This window comes from Erpetoichthys calabaricus, chromosome 3 (assembly GCF_900747795.2).
Source record: "Erpetoichthys calabaricus chromosome 3, fErpCal1.3, whole genome shotgun sequence".
NCBI lineage: Eukaryota > Metazoa > Chordata > Cladistia > Polypteriformes > Polypteridae > Erpetoichthys > Erpetoichthys calabaricus.
In genome coordinates this window covers 96,156,208-96,174,753 of record NC_041396.2, presented here as the reverse complement: position 1 = coordinate 96,174,753, position 18,546 = coordinate 96,156,208, and the positions used below count along the sequence as shown (strand labels likewise).

General features: G+C 38.3%; 1 protein-coding gene across 2 annotated transcripts in view; it reads right to left on the bottom strand.

Moving 5' to 3' along the window:
- Nucleotides 1-841: 841 nt before the first annotated feature.
- Nucleotides 842-18,546, bottom strand: part of gata4 (GATA binding protein 4) — a 65,905-nt gene continuing 48,200 nt past the window's right edge. For both annotated transcript variants that reach the window (XM_028797189.2, XM_051924618.1), the window contains exons 3-7: nt 14,626-14,792; nt 12,906-13,031; nt 12,415-12,499; nt 8,196-8,323; nt 842-2,067 (exon numbers count right to left, since the gene is read on the bottom strand). In XM_028797189.2, coding sequence (XP_028653022.2) covers nt 1,942-2,067; nt 8,196-8,323; nt 12,415-12,499; nt 12,906-13,031; nt 14,626-14,792 — 632 coding nt within the window. In that variant the 3' untranslated portion in view covers nt 842-1,941. The remainder of the gene's footprint in view (nt 2,068-8,195; nt 8,324-12,414; nt 12,500-12,905; nt 13,032-14,625; nt 14,793-18,546) is intronic.

The window sequence follows — 18,546 nt, the reverse complement described above, 5'->3', positions numbered from 1 at the left end:
ACAAACAAGCCAGTTTCACTTTCGGTTTGTGCGTGCAGATGATTTCCGCACGTGTTCAGTCTCTCCCTGTGCATTCCCTGTGCAGCGAGCAAGAGAGACAGAGAGAGAGACATACACGCATGCACGCACGCGAGAGAGAGAGAGCGAGTGAGAGACGGCAGTTGTTTATTAAATTATGGATTTTTCAAATGTTCATTTTTTTCCCTGTGCTTAAAACTCATTAAAAAAAAAGTGTTTTTAGCCAGCAGTTAGTTTTCTCTGTTGTTCAAGGTTTTCTCAGTGTTATTCAATGTTTTCACATTTAGTTTACTATTACGCTGTGCATTCTATGGTGTAATTAACTATATTTGTGCTTAAAAATCTTTAAAAAAAATATATATTTACATACAGTTCGTACGGTCTGGAACAGATTAATTGTATTTACATACAATCCTATGGAGGAAATTACTTTGGCTCACGACCAAATCAGGTTACACCCAGAGTTTTGGAACGAATTACGGTCGTGACCCGAGGTTCCACTGTATAAATCTACAATGTTGTTATCCATAACAACTGAAGGTGAACTAAGCCTATCAGCAAAAGGTAAAACTAGACAGATGGATATGACTGCCAGAAAAAGCATAACATGAAACCTTTACCTAAAACTTCTTTCCATCTCCAGTATATTTGAACTCCTGGTTCTCCAAATCATAAGGTGTGGTGCTGAGTTATGACGCTATCCCCGTAAAGTCAAAGTTGCTTCTCTATATGTAATCCTTTAGACTGTAACCTTACACTCTGGCTTTTGACCCTGTAATTGGGGAAAAGGTGTCTGTAGACATAATGATAGATATACTACACATTAATACAAGAAAGGTTTATTTCACATTACATACTGGAAAAAAATAAAATGAATGGACAAGGAGTGAATTAACAGTGTAACATCTTTAACAATTAGAAATGGACAGTGAGTTAGCAGAGAGGTAAACAAGGAAAAAATGGTCGGTCACATATAATGAGGACAAATAAAAACTGCTGGGCTTTATGTATGGAGTATCAGCACAAGCTTATGCTGGAGTTAGTGTGTTAGTTTACATTAGCTTGGCTGCGATATTCCTTCTTCCCTTGACCGTAGAGGCTCAACTCCCACAGTTTGGGATCCTACCATTGTGCTGTGGTGAAAGAATGATTAATCCTTTAAAATAGAGTTGGATTTGCACTTTCCATTCCCTTTTCTGCTTCAGTTCAGTCCACTCTATTTAGATGTTCAAGGCAGAAGGCTTATTGGCTGCAAACTAGTATGCAGACCAACAAATGAGGTGGAGGTAGGCCAACATGTCCAGGTGCAGGATCCATTCTCATGAATTATGCAAGCCAAAAATAATGTTCAGAAATTTGGAAACTCAATCAAAGAGTTCAGATTTGGAACTAGTGCAGGACATTAGTGAAACAAACATCTCACATTGCTAGACCTTTCTTTTCCCTAAATTATTCAAAGTAGTTTGTTCAGTGCCCCTCGAGAAAGAGTTGATGAGATCAGTATAATTCACTCTCCTTCGCTGCAGAGGTGTAATATTCACAATTTAATGATGCGTAGATATTCCAGTAATGGCAATGAAAGAAGAAGTGTATTATTAGAGTTAGCCATTATTTGGCACAAACAAAAACCATAATGGCGTAAACATTATTTAGCAAGCACAGTTTTGGACAAGTCTGCAAAAATACGCAATCAAAGGACAAATAAAAAAACACATTGTCAAGGTTAAGAAAAAGCAATGAGACATCGGGGGGGGGGGGGGGGGGGGGGGGGGGGGGGCACCTAAATACTGTGAGATGATTCTGTAAGACAGTAGTCATGTTCCACTCTCTTGTTTTTCACAGTTATTTAGTTCCTCTTTTTGTGCTTATAATTCTTAATGCTTTTTTTAATGACATTGTCCACTGACATTTGACCTTTCTTCTTTATGCCAGGATCAGGCTACTCCAAGGTTCAGATTTGCACATAGCAGACCCTTCATGTCGGTCAGGTGAAAGCTTCAGACCCAGAGGACTACTGTGAATGGTTAGGTGTCCGGGCAAAGAAGACATCTGAAAAAAGTCAAACCAATAAAAAGTGAGACTTTTTTGCAGTAACCCTTTCAAGCGCTCCAGTATGCAAGTCAAAACATGACATGAAAGGTGAAATGAAAAGTGTAAAAAACAAAGCTAAGATCTTATCTCATATGCTTTCCCTGTCTCATTAGTCTTCTGCTCTGTTGTTGAAGGCCAGGCATACACTGTGCAGTTATTTGAAATCGCTAAACACAATGTATGATAGAGTCACCAGTCATATACAGTACAAGGGGGCTCCGCCCCCTGCTCTCTTCGCTCACCTACCCCCAGCGTTTTGAACCCATGCCCACTGGGCAGCCATAGTTTCAGACGCGCGTTGAAGGAGCTCGCGTTGTTTTGAACCCGTGCTTGCCCTGCTTCTGCGGTTTGAGACGCGCGTTGTAGACGTATATCCGTCAGTTGAGCTCGTTCGGTTTGAACCCGTGCCTGCATTGCCTCCGCAGTTTCAGACGGTGGGTCGCGTTCGCCGTTTTGTACGATCCCAAGCAGCACATTATTCCTAACTTCACTCCGCAGTAGTGCCACGCACAATATGGCGGTGACGCCTGCGCCTTCACTACGCAGTAGTGCCACTCACAATATAGCGGCGACGCCTGCGCCTTCCGTATTATGTCGGGTTTTACCATGCTGTGTAGGCGCCTTTGCCTTTCGTACTGTCCCGCGCCTTCCGATGCACGATGTAGGTGCCTGCACCTTCCGGGTCTGCCTCCGCTGTGTGGTGTGGACGTTTAACTGTCGTGTTTTCTGCTTTTATATTCTGTATCTCGCTGTGCATGTGTTTCGTGCCTAGGTTTTTTTGAAGCTGTTGCATTCCAGTTTTCATCATCTGTAACCTGCTCTCCATGTGTTTGGCCCCGTTCTTTAATCTCTTTATGATGTTTTACTTTGTTTTCTACTCTGTCTTTTATTTCTGACCTCGCTTTATCCTGCTTTTGTGTCAATGACACCTGGTCCGTGGCGATGATATTCTCCCTTTTTCGAGTACTAATTTCTATTTGTTTGCGATACTGTGATCTTTACTGTGCTGTCAATAATGCATCACTGTAATGTGATCCACCTATGCTGTATAGTTTGGACGTGTGAGGATGACGTACATTTAATACGGAGCGTCCGCCCGTGTCACTCTGGGGCCCCCCATTGTTAATACGGAGCTTCTTCCGTACTGTCATGCGGTGCATTGTGGACCACTGCGGACTCCGTGGTGTTTCCCGTTTCACTTTGTAGCTCGGTCAGTCGAGCGGTTTCTTTTTGGAGCCATCCCTGCCTGGTTTGCGGCATGTCAGACAGTTCGTAGTCTCTCCTGTTTCGCTCTGGGGCGGGGGGGCTTTGTGTGGCACCTGCGCACTATGTCTCCTGCGTACACGGGCAGGTTCCTGCGTCCATATCCGGTTTACCATTCTCGACAGACTGGTGTTGCTGACTCTTGCTGTACTTGTACCCTGGTGAAAAAAAGGCTACGTGGGGCTGCTGTTTATTGACTTTAGCTCAGGCTTAAACATAATTCTACCCACCAAACTAGCAACAAAATTAGAGAATCTGGGTCTCGGCTCAACACTATGCACATGGATCCTGGACTTTTCGTTTGTCAGACCCCAAAGAGTCAAGGTGGGAAACAGTCCTCCAGCTCCATTACCCTGAACATCAGCATGCCCCAGGGATGTGTTTTTAGTCCCCTGTTCACTATACATGCATGACTGTCTAACCAGGTACAGCTCAAACACCATTGTAAAATTTGCTGATACAATGAAACAGTTGTGGTAGGCCACATTAGCAACAATAATACCTACCTAGACGAAGTGGCTGGCCTGTCACTGTGGTGTCAGGAAAACAGTTTGTCCATCAATGTCAGCAAAGCAAAAGAGCTAACAGTGCATTTCAGCAGGCAGAACAAGACACAAAGCCCAAGTATACAGCTCTGTTCATTAATGGTGCTACAGTGGAAAGGGTTGAGTGTTTCGTATACCTCGGGATCAGCGTCAGGAGTGATTTAACATGGTCTACACACACAGACATTCTGGTGAAAAAGGAAAGGCAGTGACTTTGTCATCTTAAATGACTGAATTTCTTCTATCAAATGAATGTTTAAAGCATGCTGGCTGGATGCATCACTGTCTGGGATGGAAAAGGCCCAAAAAAGGACCATACAGCACTGCAGAGACTTCTGTACTTGTCTGAGTGAATCATGGCTATGTCACTATCATCCCTAAAAGACCTATATACAAAAAAGGTGCACTACCAAGGTAACCAGGATCATGAAGAACTCTTCTCACGCTTTCTACAGCCAGTTTAGATGGTTAAGATCTAGTAGGTGCCCGGGTTGCCTCAAATCAGGAACAGAAAGACTGAGAAAGAGCAATAAAAATAACAAATGGTCATCTTGTCAGGCATTCCTAATAAGTGTAAAAATAATTAATCTAATATTTATATTAACTCTTTTTATTATTTAATAATTGCTTAATAATTATTATACCTCTGATATATATTACTTGAGTATTTTTAATCTGCGCCTTTTAATATTTATCTCTCTATTATAATAAAAAAATCCTGTGACGAGATGAGACTTTTTGGAAGATTTTTTCAAGTCCCATTCCTAATAAGTGTAAAAATAATTAATCTAATATTTATATTAACTCTTTTTATTATTTAATAATTGCTTAATAATTATTATACCTCTGATATATATTACTTGAGTATTTTTAATCTGCGCTTTTTAATATTTATCTCTCTATTATAATAAAAAAATCCTGCGACGAGGCAAGATTTTTTAGAAGATTTTTTCAAGTCCCGCGAGTTGAGACCTTGGCCATTAGATTGTTTCAAGTCATGCCCTCTTCTCAACCATATTCAAACATGCACACGGTAATCTCACCTCTCAATCGTGAGAATGTTTCTGACACACAAATTTTCTGCTCCCTCAGCTCTTATAAATTTTAATGTTTTCCTCACTTTAAGTTACCAATTAAAGAAATCGTATTATGTCTAAATCAACTGAAAAAATAAGTACATGGGCAATCCTAGCAGCGAGAAACGATGAAGTAAAATGAATTAACATCAAAAATGTTGATCGGTTACATGGCAAATTGGTTAAATGCATATCAATAGACTATGCTGAAACAGTTGGTGGCGATCGTGAGCAACTTACAATATCCCGAAGAATAACTACAACCATTAACACCGTCCGGTCTTCCACCGCACAAATTACTGTAGAAAGAAGGATGTATCCAAGAAAGGTAATGTAGTACATCTTCTGCAGATAATATTACACAACAAAGGAGATCTTGATATGCCATTTGTGTTAAAACGTTAACATTTGAATAGCTTTTGCAAAGACAATTAACAAATCTCAGAGTCAAACATTCGAAATAGTCGTTTTATTTAACAGAGGGAAAGAAACGAAATTCAATCACGGGCAGTTATATGTTGCATTGTCACGATGAAAGTCGAAACACAGAATCAAAATTCAATGTGATATTGACAAAAATTTACTTAAAAAAATAGTTTTTACTGATGTTTTACAGTAAAAGTGTAAGTTTAAAAGGTATTTGTGTGTTCATTTCAAAGCCAGACAGAACAAAATTGTATTATCGACGAATAACTCTAATGCAACATGAAACATAATTTACTTTCAAATTGTTACGTTTTACTCTTTTTAATATGATTAATTACTTGCTGTAATGTAAAATAGTTCTATTATGCATATGTAATAACTTCCATGAAAAAAAAATCTGTTTAAATTGTACAACAAGCATCCCCATATGTGAGCGACAGAGCCGCAAAGAGGCTAGTGCGTAGCACAGACACGGAGCAAAGTTGGCGAGCAAAGTGAGCAGGGTGCAAAGCTCCCTAGTTTTAAATAAATTTAAACTTTTAATTTTATTGCACAGTACAATCTTTTCAATGAGCTGCATTTAACTTTATACCCCTGTGTGTGAATATAGGTACATACGGCAAATAAAATCTAAATCTACTGTGCTCTGAAACAATAAAGAAAAGGAAAAGGCATAATTGGAAGCAGGGATAGTTGGGACACAGCAGTCAATATAGCCTGACTGTTTTACAGAGAATTGAAGGCATGTCATCTTTTATATTTACTATTGTGTGGCTTAATTTTCTAAGATTCCTAAGAAACTTTTGTCGTTGAGCTGCCTGCAGCCAACCCTTCTTCTGTTCCTGACGGTCATGGTATGATGAAGAAGTAACATCGCACAGACATGAGTTTTGCTGCCACAGCTCTGTTAACCTGACCTCTATGCTCTCCGTTCACACAATGCATTCTCTCTGCGCCAAGTCTATCGATATTATTTTTGCCACGTACACACTCACAGCACTGCACAATGAATTTTGAGAAATTTGATTGTGACATCAGAAAATCAGCTCATGAGACTGCTCACACTACAAAACAGCCGAATGAAATTTATGACATGACAAAAATTCTTCCAGTCAGTCCAATCAAGTATTACAGCTTCTTTCATACTGCTTGTGAAATAATGGACAAGTCAGAAAATCAGTCATCAGCTACAAGTCAGGGTTAAAATCCTGCCAAAATCACACAGTGTATGCCTGGTTTTATTCATAAACCTGGACAGAGAATAATCACCATCGCTGTCCATAAATAATGTCAGCCATTAACATCATACTTCATCACATACAGTGAACATGTGACAAGAGTACACCACTGCTCCAACAAAAGCAGCTGCAACCCCTTGGAGATAACATAAAATGGCAGTGACCATGAATTAAAATGAAACTGACAGGTGCACAATATTAATCAAAGAAAAACAAAATTACTTTTATAAACTCAAAGCAAGATACAAAGTACAGTATATACCAAAAACAACATGTACAAATATGCCCATGATGTCCAAAATGATAAAATCATGATTGTAAAATTAGTTTGTCCTTTAGCAGTACTACAGGAATATTGTATTAGACTTGAGGTGCCTGACTTATGGCTACTATATTTGCAGCACACAAACACCAAACGGATTTCCTCTCACATAACATTAGAAAACAACTGTCATGTTTTCTTTTCCTTTTGTCAGTGTAAGCCTGACATTTTTAAAAGATATTCATTTCTAGGGATGCTCTTTATAGTTGCCAGTGTCAACACTGATTTTCACAGTAAGATGGGATGACTTCCTATCTGATCAGAGCCTGTCCCACTGAGTACATTCTGATTGGCTGCTGTGCTGGTACACAATGCCTGAAACAGTGAGCTATAGATTAGATTAAAAGCAGTGATTTAGATTTATGAAGCAATTAAAAAAAGAATGTTTTGAAAGTTTCAAGTTATTTTCATTTCTTTAATCTATGCCTCTCCCATCCTCTACTAAAATTATGACCCACCCCATGAATTAAGTTCCACGTCTCAAGGTTCTGCTGCACACAACTGGTTCTTTAACCGATTTTAGGAGATGCAGGGTCACCTGGAGCCATCAGAGAACATAGTCTTGAGACAAATCCAGCACTTTCTAGGGGACATCAGGAGAACAGTGTAATCAGAGTACATGTTAGTCATGGGTATTTATAAGTACTTCCTATGAAGTATCCCTGGATGGGCTTTTAAGACCACTGTCTGCCAGGGTCTACGTAATTAGAGAAGTGAGGAAGTGGGTTGGGACAAGATTTGAAAGAAGGTCAAGATGCTAAAGAACTGAGCATGAAAAATGGGAGTGGAGTAGGTAAATGGTGTTCTGAGAAGAGCAAGTGGGGAACCACCCCATAGTAGAGACAGGGAATGACACAGAGTGCATTTATGTTGTGTTCTCCCTGTGATCATTCTTCCTGTGTATGTCTTGATTGATAAATCCACTATACCTGTATTTAGATTTATTGGGCACTTTGTTCCCTGTTAGGGTAAAACACAGAAATCTGTCCGTTCGATTTGTTTCTTTTCTAGTTTTGGACATAAATAAAAGTTATTTGCATGTTTTTCATTTAAGATTAACAAACAAATACATGTGGATAGTTACAAGTGACATTTTAAAACTAATCGTTACATCCAGATTGAGGATAGAGAATCAATTAATCAATTCATATAGGTTCACTTACTTCTTAGACGGAAAACACAGAAGTGACTTGAAAATATTTTACCCATGAAGTACCTGAGAGAGAGTGCTGTGGTGTGTGCACGGAGTTATGATTCCAGGCTCAGTTTTGATTGGCCGGAGCTCTTCTGTGCTGAGGTTTGCTGGACTATTAGGAGTTAGACTGTCTGGAGGGCCAACACATCCTATTAAAAGAAACAGAACCATGTCAGGATGAAGACCTCATGCTGTTTTACCATCCATATGTGTTCACCCAGTCATGGAATTTTTTTTACAAAATTTATTAAAGAATTCTTATTGCTACCAAGTTTACCTGAACATCCAGAATCTACCATATATTATAGAAATTTCACATTATCATATAACATTTTTAAAAGATATAGAAAGAGCAACTAATATTATAGCTGAGAAAAACAGGCAAAGCATACATTTGTTATACAGTAAAATAAGGATTTTAAAATAATATAATAACATAAATAAAACATTAGCAAAATTAAAATGCCTCATTATGTCTGAGTACTTTTACAAATAATTACAGAACTAACATTAATCTTTTTGTCTATTTTCTTTTCTTCCTAGGCAATGTAGCTGAATAGATAAACTGAAGGCCATGAAACCAGAAGACTGACTCTTCTATCTCCATCATTGACTGAGTGTATGCACTGGTATTGTTGACACCCATGTAGCATCCAGTGGGGCTCTTCAGACCCAAACGGCCCACTTACCAGACCTCCACAAACTTGCCACAAAAAATATATTTCATTTTTGCAAAAAGAAAAAAAATTTTTTGTTCCTTTTTAGGCTTAATGAAACAGAGAGAAACTGGCAGTACACAGATGAATGCGAGGAAATTTACACAAGTTAACAACTAGGCAATGAAGAGATGCATCATAAGAAAAAGAAAATAACTAAGCAGAGCCTCCTCCCACATCCCAAATCAAGCAACTGGCACTACAAGCCATTGCCAAACTACCAAATATAACACCTCGACGACCACAAGCTTACTTATAATGATGTGCCAAGTAGCCTGACAGCCGCTGACCCAGGTAGAAATAAGTAAGGAATAAGCAAATAATATCACTGGGCCATCAACATGTTTCATTTTACATCATGGAATCAAATACAGTATTTTCAGGAAATACAGTCAGGTACAGAAGTATTTGGACTGTGACACAATATTCATCATTTTGGTTCTGTAGACCACCACAATAGATATGAAACAAAGCAATCAAGATGTTATTGAAGTGTAGACTTTCAGTTTTAATTTAATGGGTTTACCCAAAATATTGTATGGGCCATTTAGGAATGACAGCCATTTCTTTGCAAAGAACCCCACCCCCACCCCTCCATTTCCAGGGGCTCAAAAGTATTTGGACATTAGATTGACAAGCTGTCCCATAGCCAGGTGGGAGGAGTTACCTCATGATTTCATTAACTGTTAAGCAGGTAAAAGGTCTGATATTGATTCCAAGTGTGGTATTTGCAGTTGGAAGCTGTCACTGTGAACTCTCAATATGAGGTCCAAAGAGCTGCTCATGCAAGTAAAAACAGACCAGCATTAGGCTGAGAAAACAAAACAAACCCATCAGAGAGAGCGCAGAAACACGAGGAGTGGTCAAATCAACCATTTGGTACATTCTTAAAGAGAAGGAACGCACTGGTGAACTCAATTACACCAGAAGGTCTGGAAAACCACAGAAGACAACTGTGCTAAATGACTGCAGAATTCTTTCCTTGTTGAAGAAAAAACCCCTTCACAACATTTAGCCAAACCAAGAACACTCTCTGGGAGGTCATCCTATCATTGCCAAAATCTACAATCAAGAGAAGACTTCACGAAAGTAAAGATAGAAGGTTTACCACAAAGTGCAAACCCCTGGTAAACCTCAAGCATAGGAAGGACAGATTAGACTTTGCCAAAAAACAGTTTTTAAAAGCTTGTCCACATCTGAAACAATTTTCTTTGAACAAAGGAAACTAAGATCAATATATACCAGAAAGACAGAAAGAGAAGAGTAGTGAGAACAGAAGAAACAGTTCATGATCCGATGAATACCACATCATCTGTGAAACATGGTGGAGGTAGTTTTATGGCAAGATCATGCATGACAGGAGAGTTGAATTTGGTCACTAGTGTTTATTAATGATATGACTTCTGGCAGAAGTAGCAGAATGAATTCTGAAGTGCATAGGGCTATACTATATGCTCAGATTCAGCCAAATGCTGCAAAAAATATAGGACAACGCTTCACAGTACAGATGAACGATGAGGCAAAAGATACTGCAGAAGCAAAACAAGTACTTTTCATTTCAAAGTATTGGAATGTTCTTCAATGGCCAAGTCAGTCAACTGACCTCAACACAACTGGACATGCATTTCACTTGCTGAAGACAAAACTGAAAGTCAAACAAACAAGCAGCATTTGAAGAAAGCAGCAGTAAAGGCCTGGCAAAGTATCACTAGGGTGGAAAGCCAGTATTTAGAGATGGCAGTCATTGACTGTAAAGGATTCTGAACCAGATATGTAAATGATCATTAAAGTTATGATTATGTTAGTTTGGCCAAATACTTTTGAACCCTTGAAAATAAATGGGCCATGTATACAAATGTCTCTTTTTTCTAAAGAGCTCATACAATATTTTTGTTAAACACCTTAAATTAAAGCTGAAAGTCTACACTTCAATCACATCTTGATTGCTTTGTTTCATATCTATTGTGGTGGTGTACAGAACCAAAATTATGAAAATTGTGTCACTGTCCAAATACTTCTGGACCTGACTGTATATCCACTGCTCTCATAATGACTGCTTTGCATCCAGAACGTCCACATTGTTCTCATCAGTCCAGTTCGGTCTCCTGTCCTTTGTGCCACCTGTTTCTGCGTACAGAACACCGGCAGGGATAAATGCGCTCAACCCAAGAGCGCTGATCTTTTGTTTCTTGATTCTTTCCCTTGCCATCATGACCTGACCTAGAGCAGGAACCAACATCTTTAAGTTTGCATCTGTCTGAAAATATTGTTTTATTCATTTTGTGCATGCAGGGCACATTTAGGCAGATTTGAATCAGTTGCAAAATTTATCCGAGCAGTCAAATAAAAAAAAAAAGCCAGATACAAGGCAAAAACTGGGATAGCGAAAATTGGGATCAAGTCACTTTTAGCCACTGTGTGAACGTAGCCATAAAAGACTCACGCTTTTTGATACAAGAGCTTTTTAAATGAATTAACAGCATTCAAAAAATGTTAAATGTGTGAAAATGCTAAAAGTTGGAACATTAAATGGAGTTCTATTGTAAATATTTTGAGGGAGGTGATAAAATGTAAAATTAAAATAAAAATGTTATCATTTATTTGTTGGTAAGGCAGGATCTAGCTCTGAATGGGGTGTCAGTTGATTATAAAAATATTTTAAATAATTTACTTTTGTTCCTTTTAACAGGAGGCATGTTCATGTATTGGTTAATTCTGATGTTTAATAGTTAAATAAGTAATCTAATTTCCTCCCACATCCCAAAATACAGAATATTTGCTATATCATCCACTCCTGGTTAATGCCTTGAATCTAAAGCTGCTGGTTTGAGCTCCTAATGACCCAATAATTCAGTAAGATAAGAGAATTAATTGATGGATACTTTAGATATACCGTATATATTAGTTTAGATATGTATACAGTACATTGGTGTATGTGGTAATGTATACACTGTAGATTGGTTCTTTTAAGTTTGTTTTGACATACATCTGTTGTACAGCATATATACTGGAAGATGTTCTCAAGCCAACTCTTCACTTAAAGTATCCTACAGTCACCACATAGTCCAGTCACAAGAGCTTTTATTTATAGAAAAAAGGGTTCCAGGGAGGCACAGGGCACAGGTTATATTAAGATAGAACAATAAGCACTCACTGCTTCAGGCCCTAACTCACAATACATACAGTAATATCTTGTCCCTGGCCTACCTACTTTCTCCTGGCTCATCAGTGATACGGGTGGGTTTATCTCCTCCTTTTCCCCTTCCTTGACATGTGAACTTTTCCCTCCACTTCACTCCCAACTCCAAGCTCTCCTTGCTGAGGGAAGGAGGCTTCTTTTAAAGTATAGTCCTTAACTATTTTAAGGGTAAAGACCAATTGGCCATCACTTTGGGAAGCATATAGCCATCTACTTAACCTGCCAGGCACACCTATAAGTGGCTGCAACCTGAGAGTAGCTTCCTGCTGGACTAATAAGCAGTTTCTAGTCCTGACTCTAGTTGTCGTGAGGAATCCCAACTCACCTAATTGTTTGGGTTTACTAAGGTTCTTTGGTTTCCGCTTGCGAGTTTGTATTCCTTCTTTCTTCATGGCTAGCGGCCTGGGGACCTGAAAAACACAAAAATGGTCAGTTTTTTAAGAATTTCATACATTAGCTGTTTATCAATCTAAATCATGCACTGTGCAGGAAATTGTAGAGTGGGGAGGTGTGAATTCAATACATAAAATGTTTCCTGTCAGTGGACATTTTCTCTATATTTTAATATGAATTATTAATTTCATTTTCCACCACCTACCACTTACAGTGCAAATCAGGTTATTATTCAGCTCATGATGGCAGCTAGCTTAAAAGTGTGTGCATCAGCCTTTTTCTTGGTTATCTTTTGAGAGAAATTGCAACAGTGACACAACATAAATCAAGTAGAAGTCTACAACTATCTACCTCCTATTGGGGTGTGCAAAGTGCATGACATTAAGCAGAATGGTCTTCATGCCAAGAAGATAGCAACCTTACCCCATGGAGTTTCATGTAGAGCCCACAAGCATTACAGACCGGCTCCCCTTCTGCATTTCGTCGCCACAGTGTAGTAGTGCTTGTGTGGCAGTTGCTGCAAGACAATCCCACTCTGCGTGAGGCACTCTGTACATGGGGAAAAATAAAGAAGAGAAAAATCATATAGATACCTCCATTGTTTTTTTTGTTTGTTTTTTTTTTTTTGCTTATAATAGTTACTTCTTCACAAAATGCTCTCCAAGATTGACTTAGCCCTGAATATCTGATTCTCAGGAGACGCAACTGTCAAGTGAGTTAAACAATTGTAGGTTATTAGAAACCTTTGTATGGACTTGGTATGAATGACACATTCAGTATATATAGTTTCATCAAGAGAGAAGTCAGGCAAGGTACTCTAGTAGTAAGTGCATTGACAATGACTGCAATACCACTACCAATATGGGTCACTAAGAGTCAAAATAATGTATGAAGCCTTGGAGCTCATAATTCCTGGTGAATAAAAATGGATTGAAGACAGTGAGAGACAATAGAGTAAAATTATATTTGATCTGTTGTTCCTCCTTTTGGTGGGCAGGATGTCCTGGGTTTGGCCTGGTCCTTTAAGATAGCTTTGGGCTCTAATGATGCAGGGACAGCTACAGGAAGTTCATGAAAAGTGGCTTTAGGAATTCTCTAGCCCATTCCTGATCCTAGAAGTGATCCCTGGGCCTTCCTTGGAAGTAGTTCCTGGTCTGTGCTTAAAAGCCTTGTTCAGTCATTAGACTTGTGAGCATGGAGTCTAGTAGTTCAGAGTGGACAAGGCTTAACTAGTCAGAGGAGGTAAACAAGGTAAGCATGAGGAGACATTAATGTATAACCCAGGTGGAAAAGTGGACAGACTGAACCTGCATACATTGTGGCTTTAGGTTTTTTCTGTTGTTTTAATTTTTGTTAAAATTTACCCCTTTTTTATATACTTGGGCTTTTTTGTTTGTTTGTTTTTAGCTTCAGAGTGCTCAGTACATGTCACAGTAGTTCAAAGTAATTCATGCAAGTTTATGTCACTTGATGGTTGAGAGCACTGTGAATGAAGTATGCTAGGGCAAATGCCCAGATTCATCAGATTACATTTGTACATACAGCTAAAATAAAAAAAAAACACAAAACAAAACTACATTTAACAGTATATTGTATGAAATATATGTATTCCAGATATTGTATACATATTGCATTTTGTGTGCATCTGTGTTTATCTTCATTAATGTATTAAAATTGTGAAATATTAGTAGCGTGGAATGGAACTGACTGTAAGAATCCTCCAAAATCTGGAGGTTTAAAGAGAAACAGGAAGGTAGCTTTCACTGATATAAATATAGGAACTTTAAAAAAGATTACACAAAAAATTTAAAGGAACTTAAAATAGCCAGGAAGCAAGTGTGTGAAACTGAAAAAGGTTAAAATGTATGGAGTGTTTAAGTGAGCTTTAGTGGGATTAGAATTATGAAACACTTCATATACAGTACATTAAAGAATTAAGAATTACATGATCCTTAGCTTTAAAGAAATGGCAGTAATGTGCTTTTCTAATTTCTTTATTAATTGTAAATATAATTTCTCTGCTGGAATAAACTGTAAAATTACGTCACCCATCATCAATTGGATCTTTCATTGAATGTTTTGTATTGTCCTATCTACCACTTCCCATCCCACCCACTTACACTGCCGCTGCTTCTGAACTTACCAGGCGACGCTGGGGTTTTATGATTGGTCGGTTAATGCCATTCATCTTGTGGTATAGACCACAGGCATTACAGAGGTAATGTCCAGTTCCATCACGCCTCCACAGTGGAGTTGACATTGCTCCACAGTTGACGCACTCTCGACCCTCGGCGAAGTCATCAAACAGCTCTAAGAAAAAGAAAAAGAGGAGCGTGAAATGTACAAGTGCATTCATGTGTAAAGTTATTTATATTATTTTGGAAACAAAAAACAAAGAGAAAAAGGTAAGACATCCAGAACCTCAAACAATTCTCCTCAAAAGAATGTTGGATACTGCGTTAATAATGAACAGTGATCTTGATAAATCTTGTGACTAAATGATAATACTGAAAATTGTAATGGTTGTACAACTTAATATCAGTTTGTTACTCTTCACAAGGAAAACTCAATTTCATCAGTATTTAGTATGTTTAATAACTTTATGAATAAAGATGCTTATTTTTATTATTACTATAAAAGATTACACATCTTATATTAATATTTATTGTTAATTTCAAAAAATGTTATTTTTCTTATGAAATGTATTCATTTTTGAGTTCTTTCCATTAGTTCCAGGCAAAGCAACTCTCTACTGTCACACACATGCCAATAATAGGCAGCTAACAGGCTCGAAAGATGGTAATTCTATACCGGTCCTGGGGGTGACAGTGTGCATTAACCCTTTCTCTCTTTCTCCTGTAGACCATCTGAGGGAAATCACTTCTGATTCAGGGCCCCATGACATCACTTCCGGTTCTGGCCTTAGTGACATCACTTTCTCCGACCTGTCTATAAAAACAACATGGTGTTGCCATTAAGGCAGTTCTATCTTGAACTCAGTCTGTAAAGGACTTTTTTGATGGATGCTTTTTGCATTTGTTCCTTTTTCTGCCTCTTTTTTTATCTTTTACACTAAACATTATCCCATGAGCAGCTACAGCTCTCATTTCCTGTTAAACCTTTGCCTGATGATGTTAAAGGAGGCTTTTATGTGTAACATGTTACCTTACAAGTCACCTCTGCTATTATTGTCTAGCTGAAACCTCAGCTAGTATCCACAAGCATAGTTCATACTCAGCCCTACCCTGGAAAATATAGGAGAACATAATTGTATCACTTGATGGCAAATAAACAAATAACGTGGGAGCAAGAAATTAGGTTACACCTTTTACAGTCTTTTTCAATATAAATTTCATTTTCCACCACATTTTTCTTTTACCACAGCTAACGTCACCCTCTAAACATTCAACATCTCTTGATTCTCTTCATCTAACCTCACACTCTTTTCAACTTTGTTTCAACAACCATTTTTTGAATTCAAACCAGTCTCAGTTCTGTATGCACACCTCTGTGAGATGGATAAAAAGCCTCTCAGTATTTCAGCTAAATTTTAGGTATGCATCCCTCTTCTGCCTTGAACCGAGTTACAATCTTTCAAAAAGTCAAAACCTGCTCCAAAAATTCCACTGTCCAGTTCATTCAATATAAAATTGTCCATATGATTCATACATAGAAAATACACAACTCCTTTAGAACAATGTTTAAAAGATTTTAGCCCTTGCCCCAGTTTGTAATCTATGCTCTCTTAATGTGCCCAGCTCCATTTTTTATGTGTTTTGGTTCTGACTTCTTGGCGCATCATTGTGAATGTCCTTTTCTACCTCGCTTCCTTTGGATGTGTTTATACCTTGTTTTCCATAGCTTTTTTAGTTTTTAATTTTTTATCTTACTCCTTTTTGTTCAGTAATAAGACATTTTTGATTTCAGTAAGTTCTTTAGCTGCTAAGATCCTCCTGGCACTTTGCTGGAAAAAAATATTTTAACTGTCAGGAGGTACTTATTCTATAGCTTAGTTCTTTTGGAACATTCTGCTGACAGTAACTTCTCTTCTCTATTCACTATATCATGTTTAGAAAAAAGAACTGGGGCATGCTGGGGTGGTTTGGTTCAGATATGTTATCTGACTTTCCCCATTTGCTAGTAGTGCAACAAAAAAAACCCATAATAACCACATAGTGTTCATAAAATACCCTTTGTGGTAAAAAAATACAGCATATACAAATTAAATATGTAAATTAAAACTGCTATGCATACACACCAAAAATATGTAGCTAGTGTGAATCAGCTTCCATACCCAAAGTGGTACTTTTACAGCAATCTGAAGTTTTTCAAAATGGAGCGAAAGAAGCGAGAATAGAAGGAGATGATTGTCCCAGAATAAAGAACACTAGGTAAAGCTTTCAGCTGGACTTCTAATGTTCTGTAACACATCATCAGATAAGCTGCCATTTAATTGGTCAGCTCCATCGGGTTGCAAAGAATTGAGGACACCCTTATGTATCATCTGCTGATACTTAGCTAGTTACCATGAGTTCACTACTATTATTACTTTGGCAGTTTATACAATTTGTTTGTGTGTCCCTTGTGAGTGAGAAAGAACATCGGACAATTAGAGTTAGGTGTTTTAAATTAGGCTGACAATCTTGATTGTCAGGAGTGGATGGCATGCCATTTGTACCATCCATCCATCCATTATCCAACACGCTGAATCCGAACACAGGGTCACGGGGGTCTGCTGGAGCCAATCCCAGCCAACACAGGGCACAAGGCAGGAACCAATCCCGGGCAGGGTGCCAACCCACCGCAGGACACACACAAACACACCCACACACCAAGCACACACTAGGGCCAATTTAGAATCACCAATCCACCTAACCTGCATGTCTTTGGACTGTGGGAGGAAACCGGAGCGCCCGGAGGAAACCCACGCAGACACGGGGAGAACATGTAAACTCCACGCAGGGAGGACCCGGGAAGCGAACCCAGGTCCCCAGGTCTCCCAACTGCGAGGCAGCAGCACTACCCACTGCGCCGCCGTGCCGCCCCCATTTGTACCAAAATAAAATAAATTTAAAAATAATTATATATGCAATAATATGCATAAATAAGTCATTAAATATTGTGTTTCAGAGCAGCAAGTGAAACACCAGAATAGACTAAAGCCAGACTAGCAGAAAAACTGACCAGAGCTTAGAATTAATTAGCTGTACAACATCAAATGCTGCTTTTAGTTTTTCAATAAAAAGGACGGTGATTTTAGCAGTTGATGTACCCAACAATGCACATGTTGACTATACCTATGAGTAGTAGTACTAGGGTGTTGTACCGTGTTAGCCATTATAAATGTAGAGAAAAGCCAAGCAAAATGACACCTTTTATTGGCTAACTAGAAAAGATTACAATATGCAAGCTTTCGAGGCAACTCAGGCCCCTTCTTCAGGCAAGATGTATTACATCTTGCCTGAAGAAGGGGCCTGAGTTGCCTCGAAAGCTTGCATATTGTAATCTTTTCTAGTTAGCCAATAAAAGGTGTCATTTTGCTTGGCTTTTCCCTATGAGTAGTAAACATTTTGCTAACTTTCAGAACTAAAATTATCTACAGTACATACATTTTACTCTTCCCACTAAATCTTTTTGCTTCTTCTCAACAGGCATGATGTAGCCAAGCTACTTCAAAGGCACAGCTGATAGTCTGCCAACTGTTTTTCTCCATAACGTTGAACACAAACAGTGTTTTGGTGATTTATTTAACTTTAATACCTTCAACCAGAGAATGAGAGATCAAGGATTGGTGCTGATAAATTGGTCCTCAACAATTAAACAACAATTGCTGTAAAGCCTTTCTAGTTAAAATATGCCTGGCTTAAGATTACTTTTCTGTTTTTCAGTTCTTTTTCATTTGTTTTTCAAAATTAACTTCTTAACAGGACAAATAATGCTGAGGTTTTGGTAGTTCATTGTCCATTTTTTACACTTGGTTATTGACTGACAAATAGTATTATTTTTAACTTACTGCAAACAGATGTGTTGTATAATGTACTATTACAAATTAAACATTTATGAA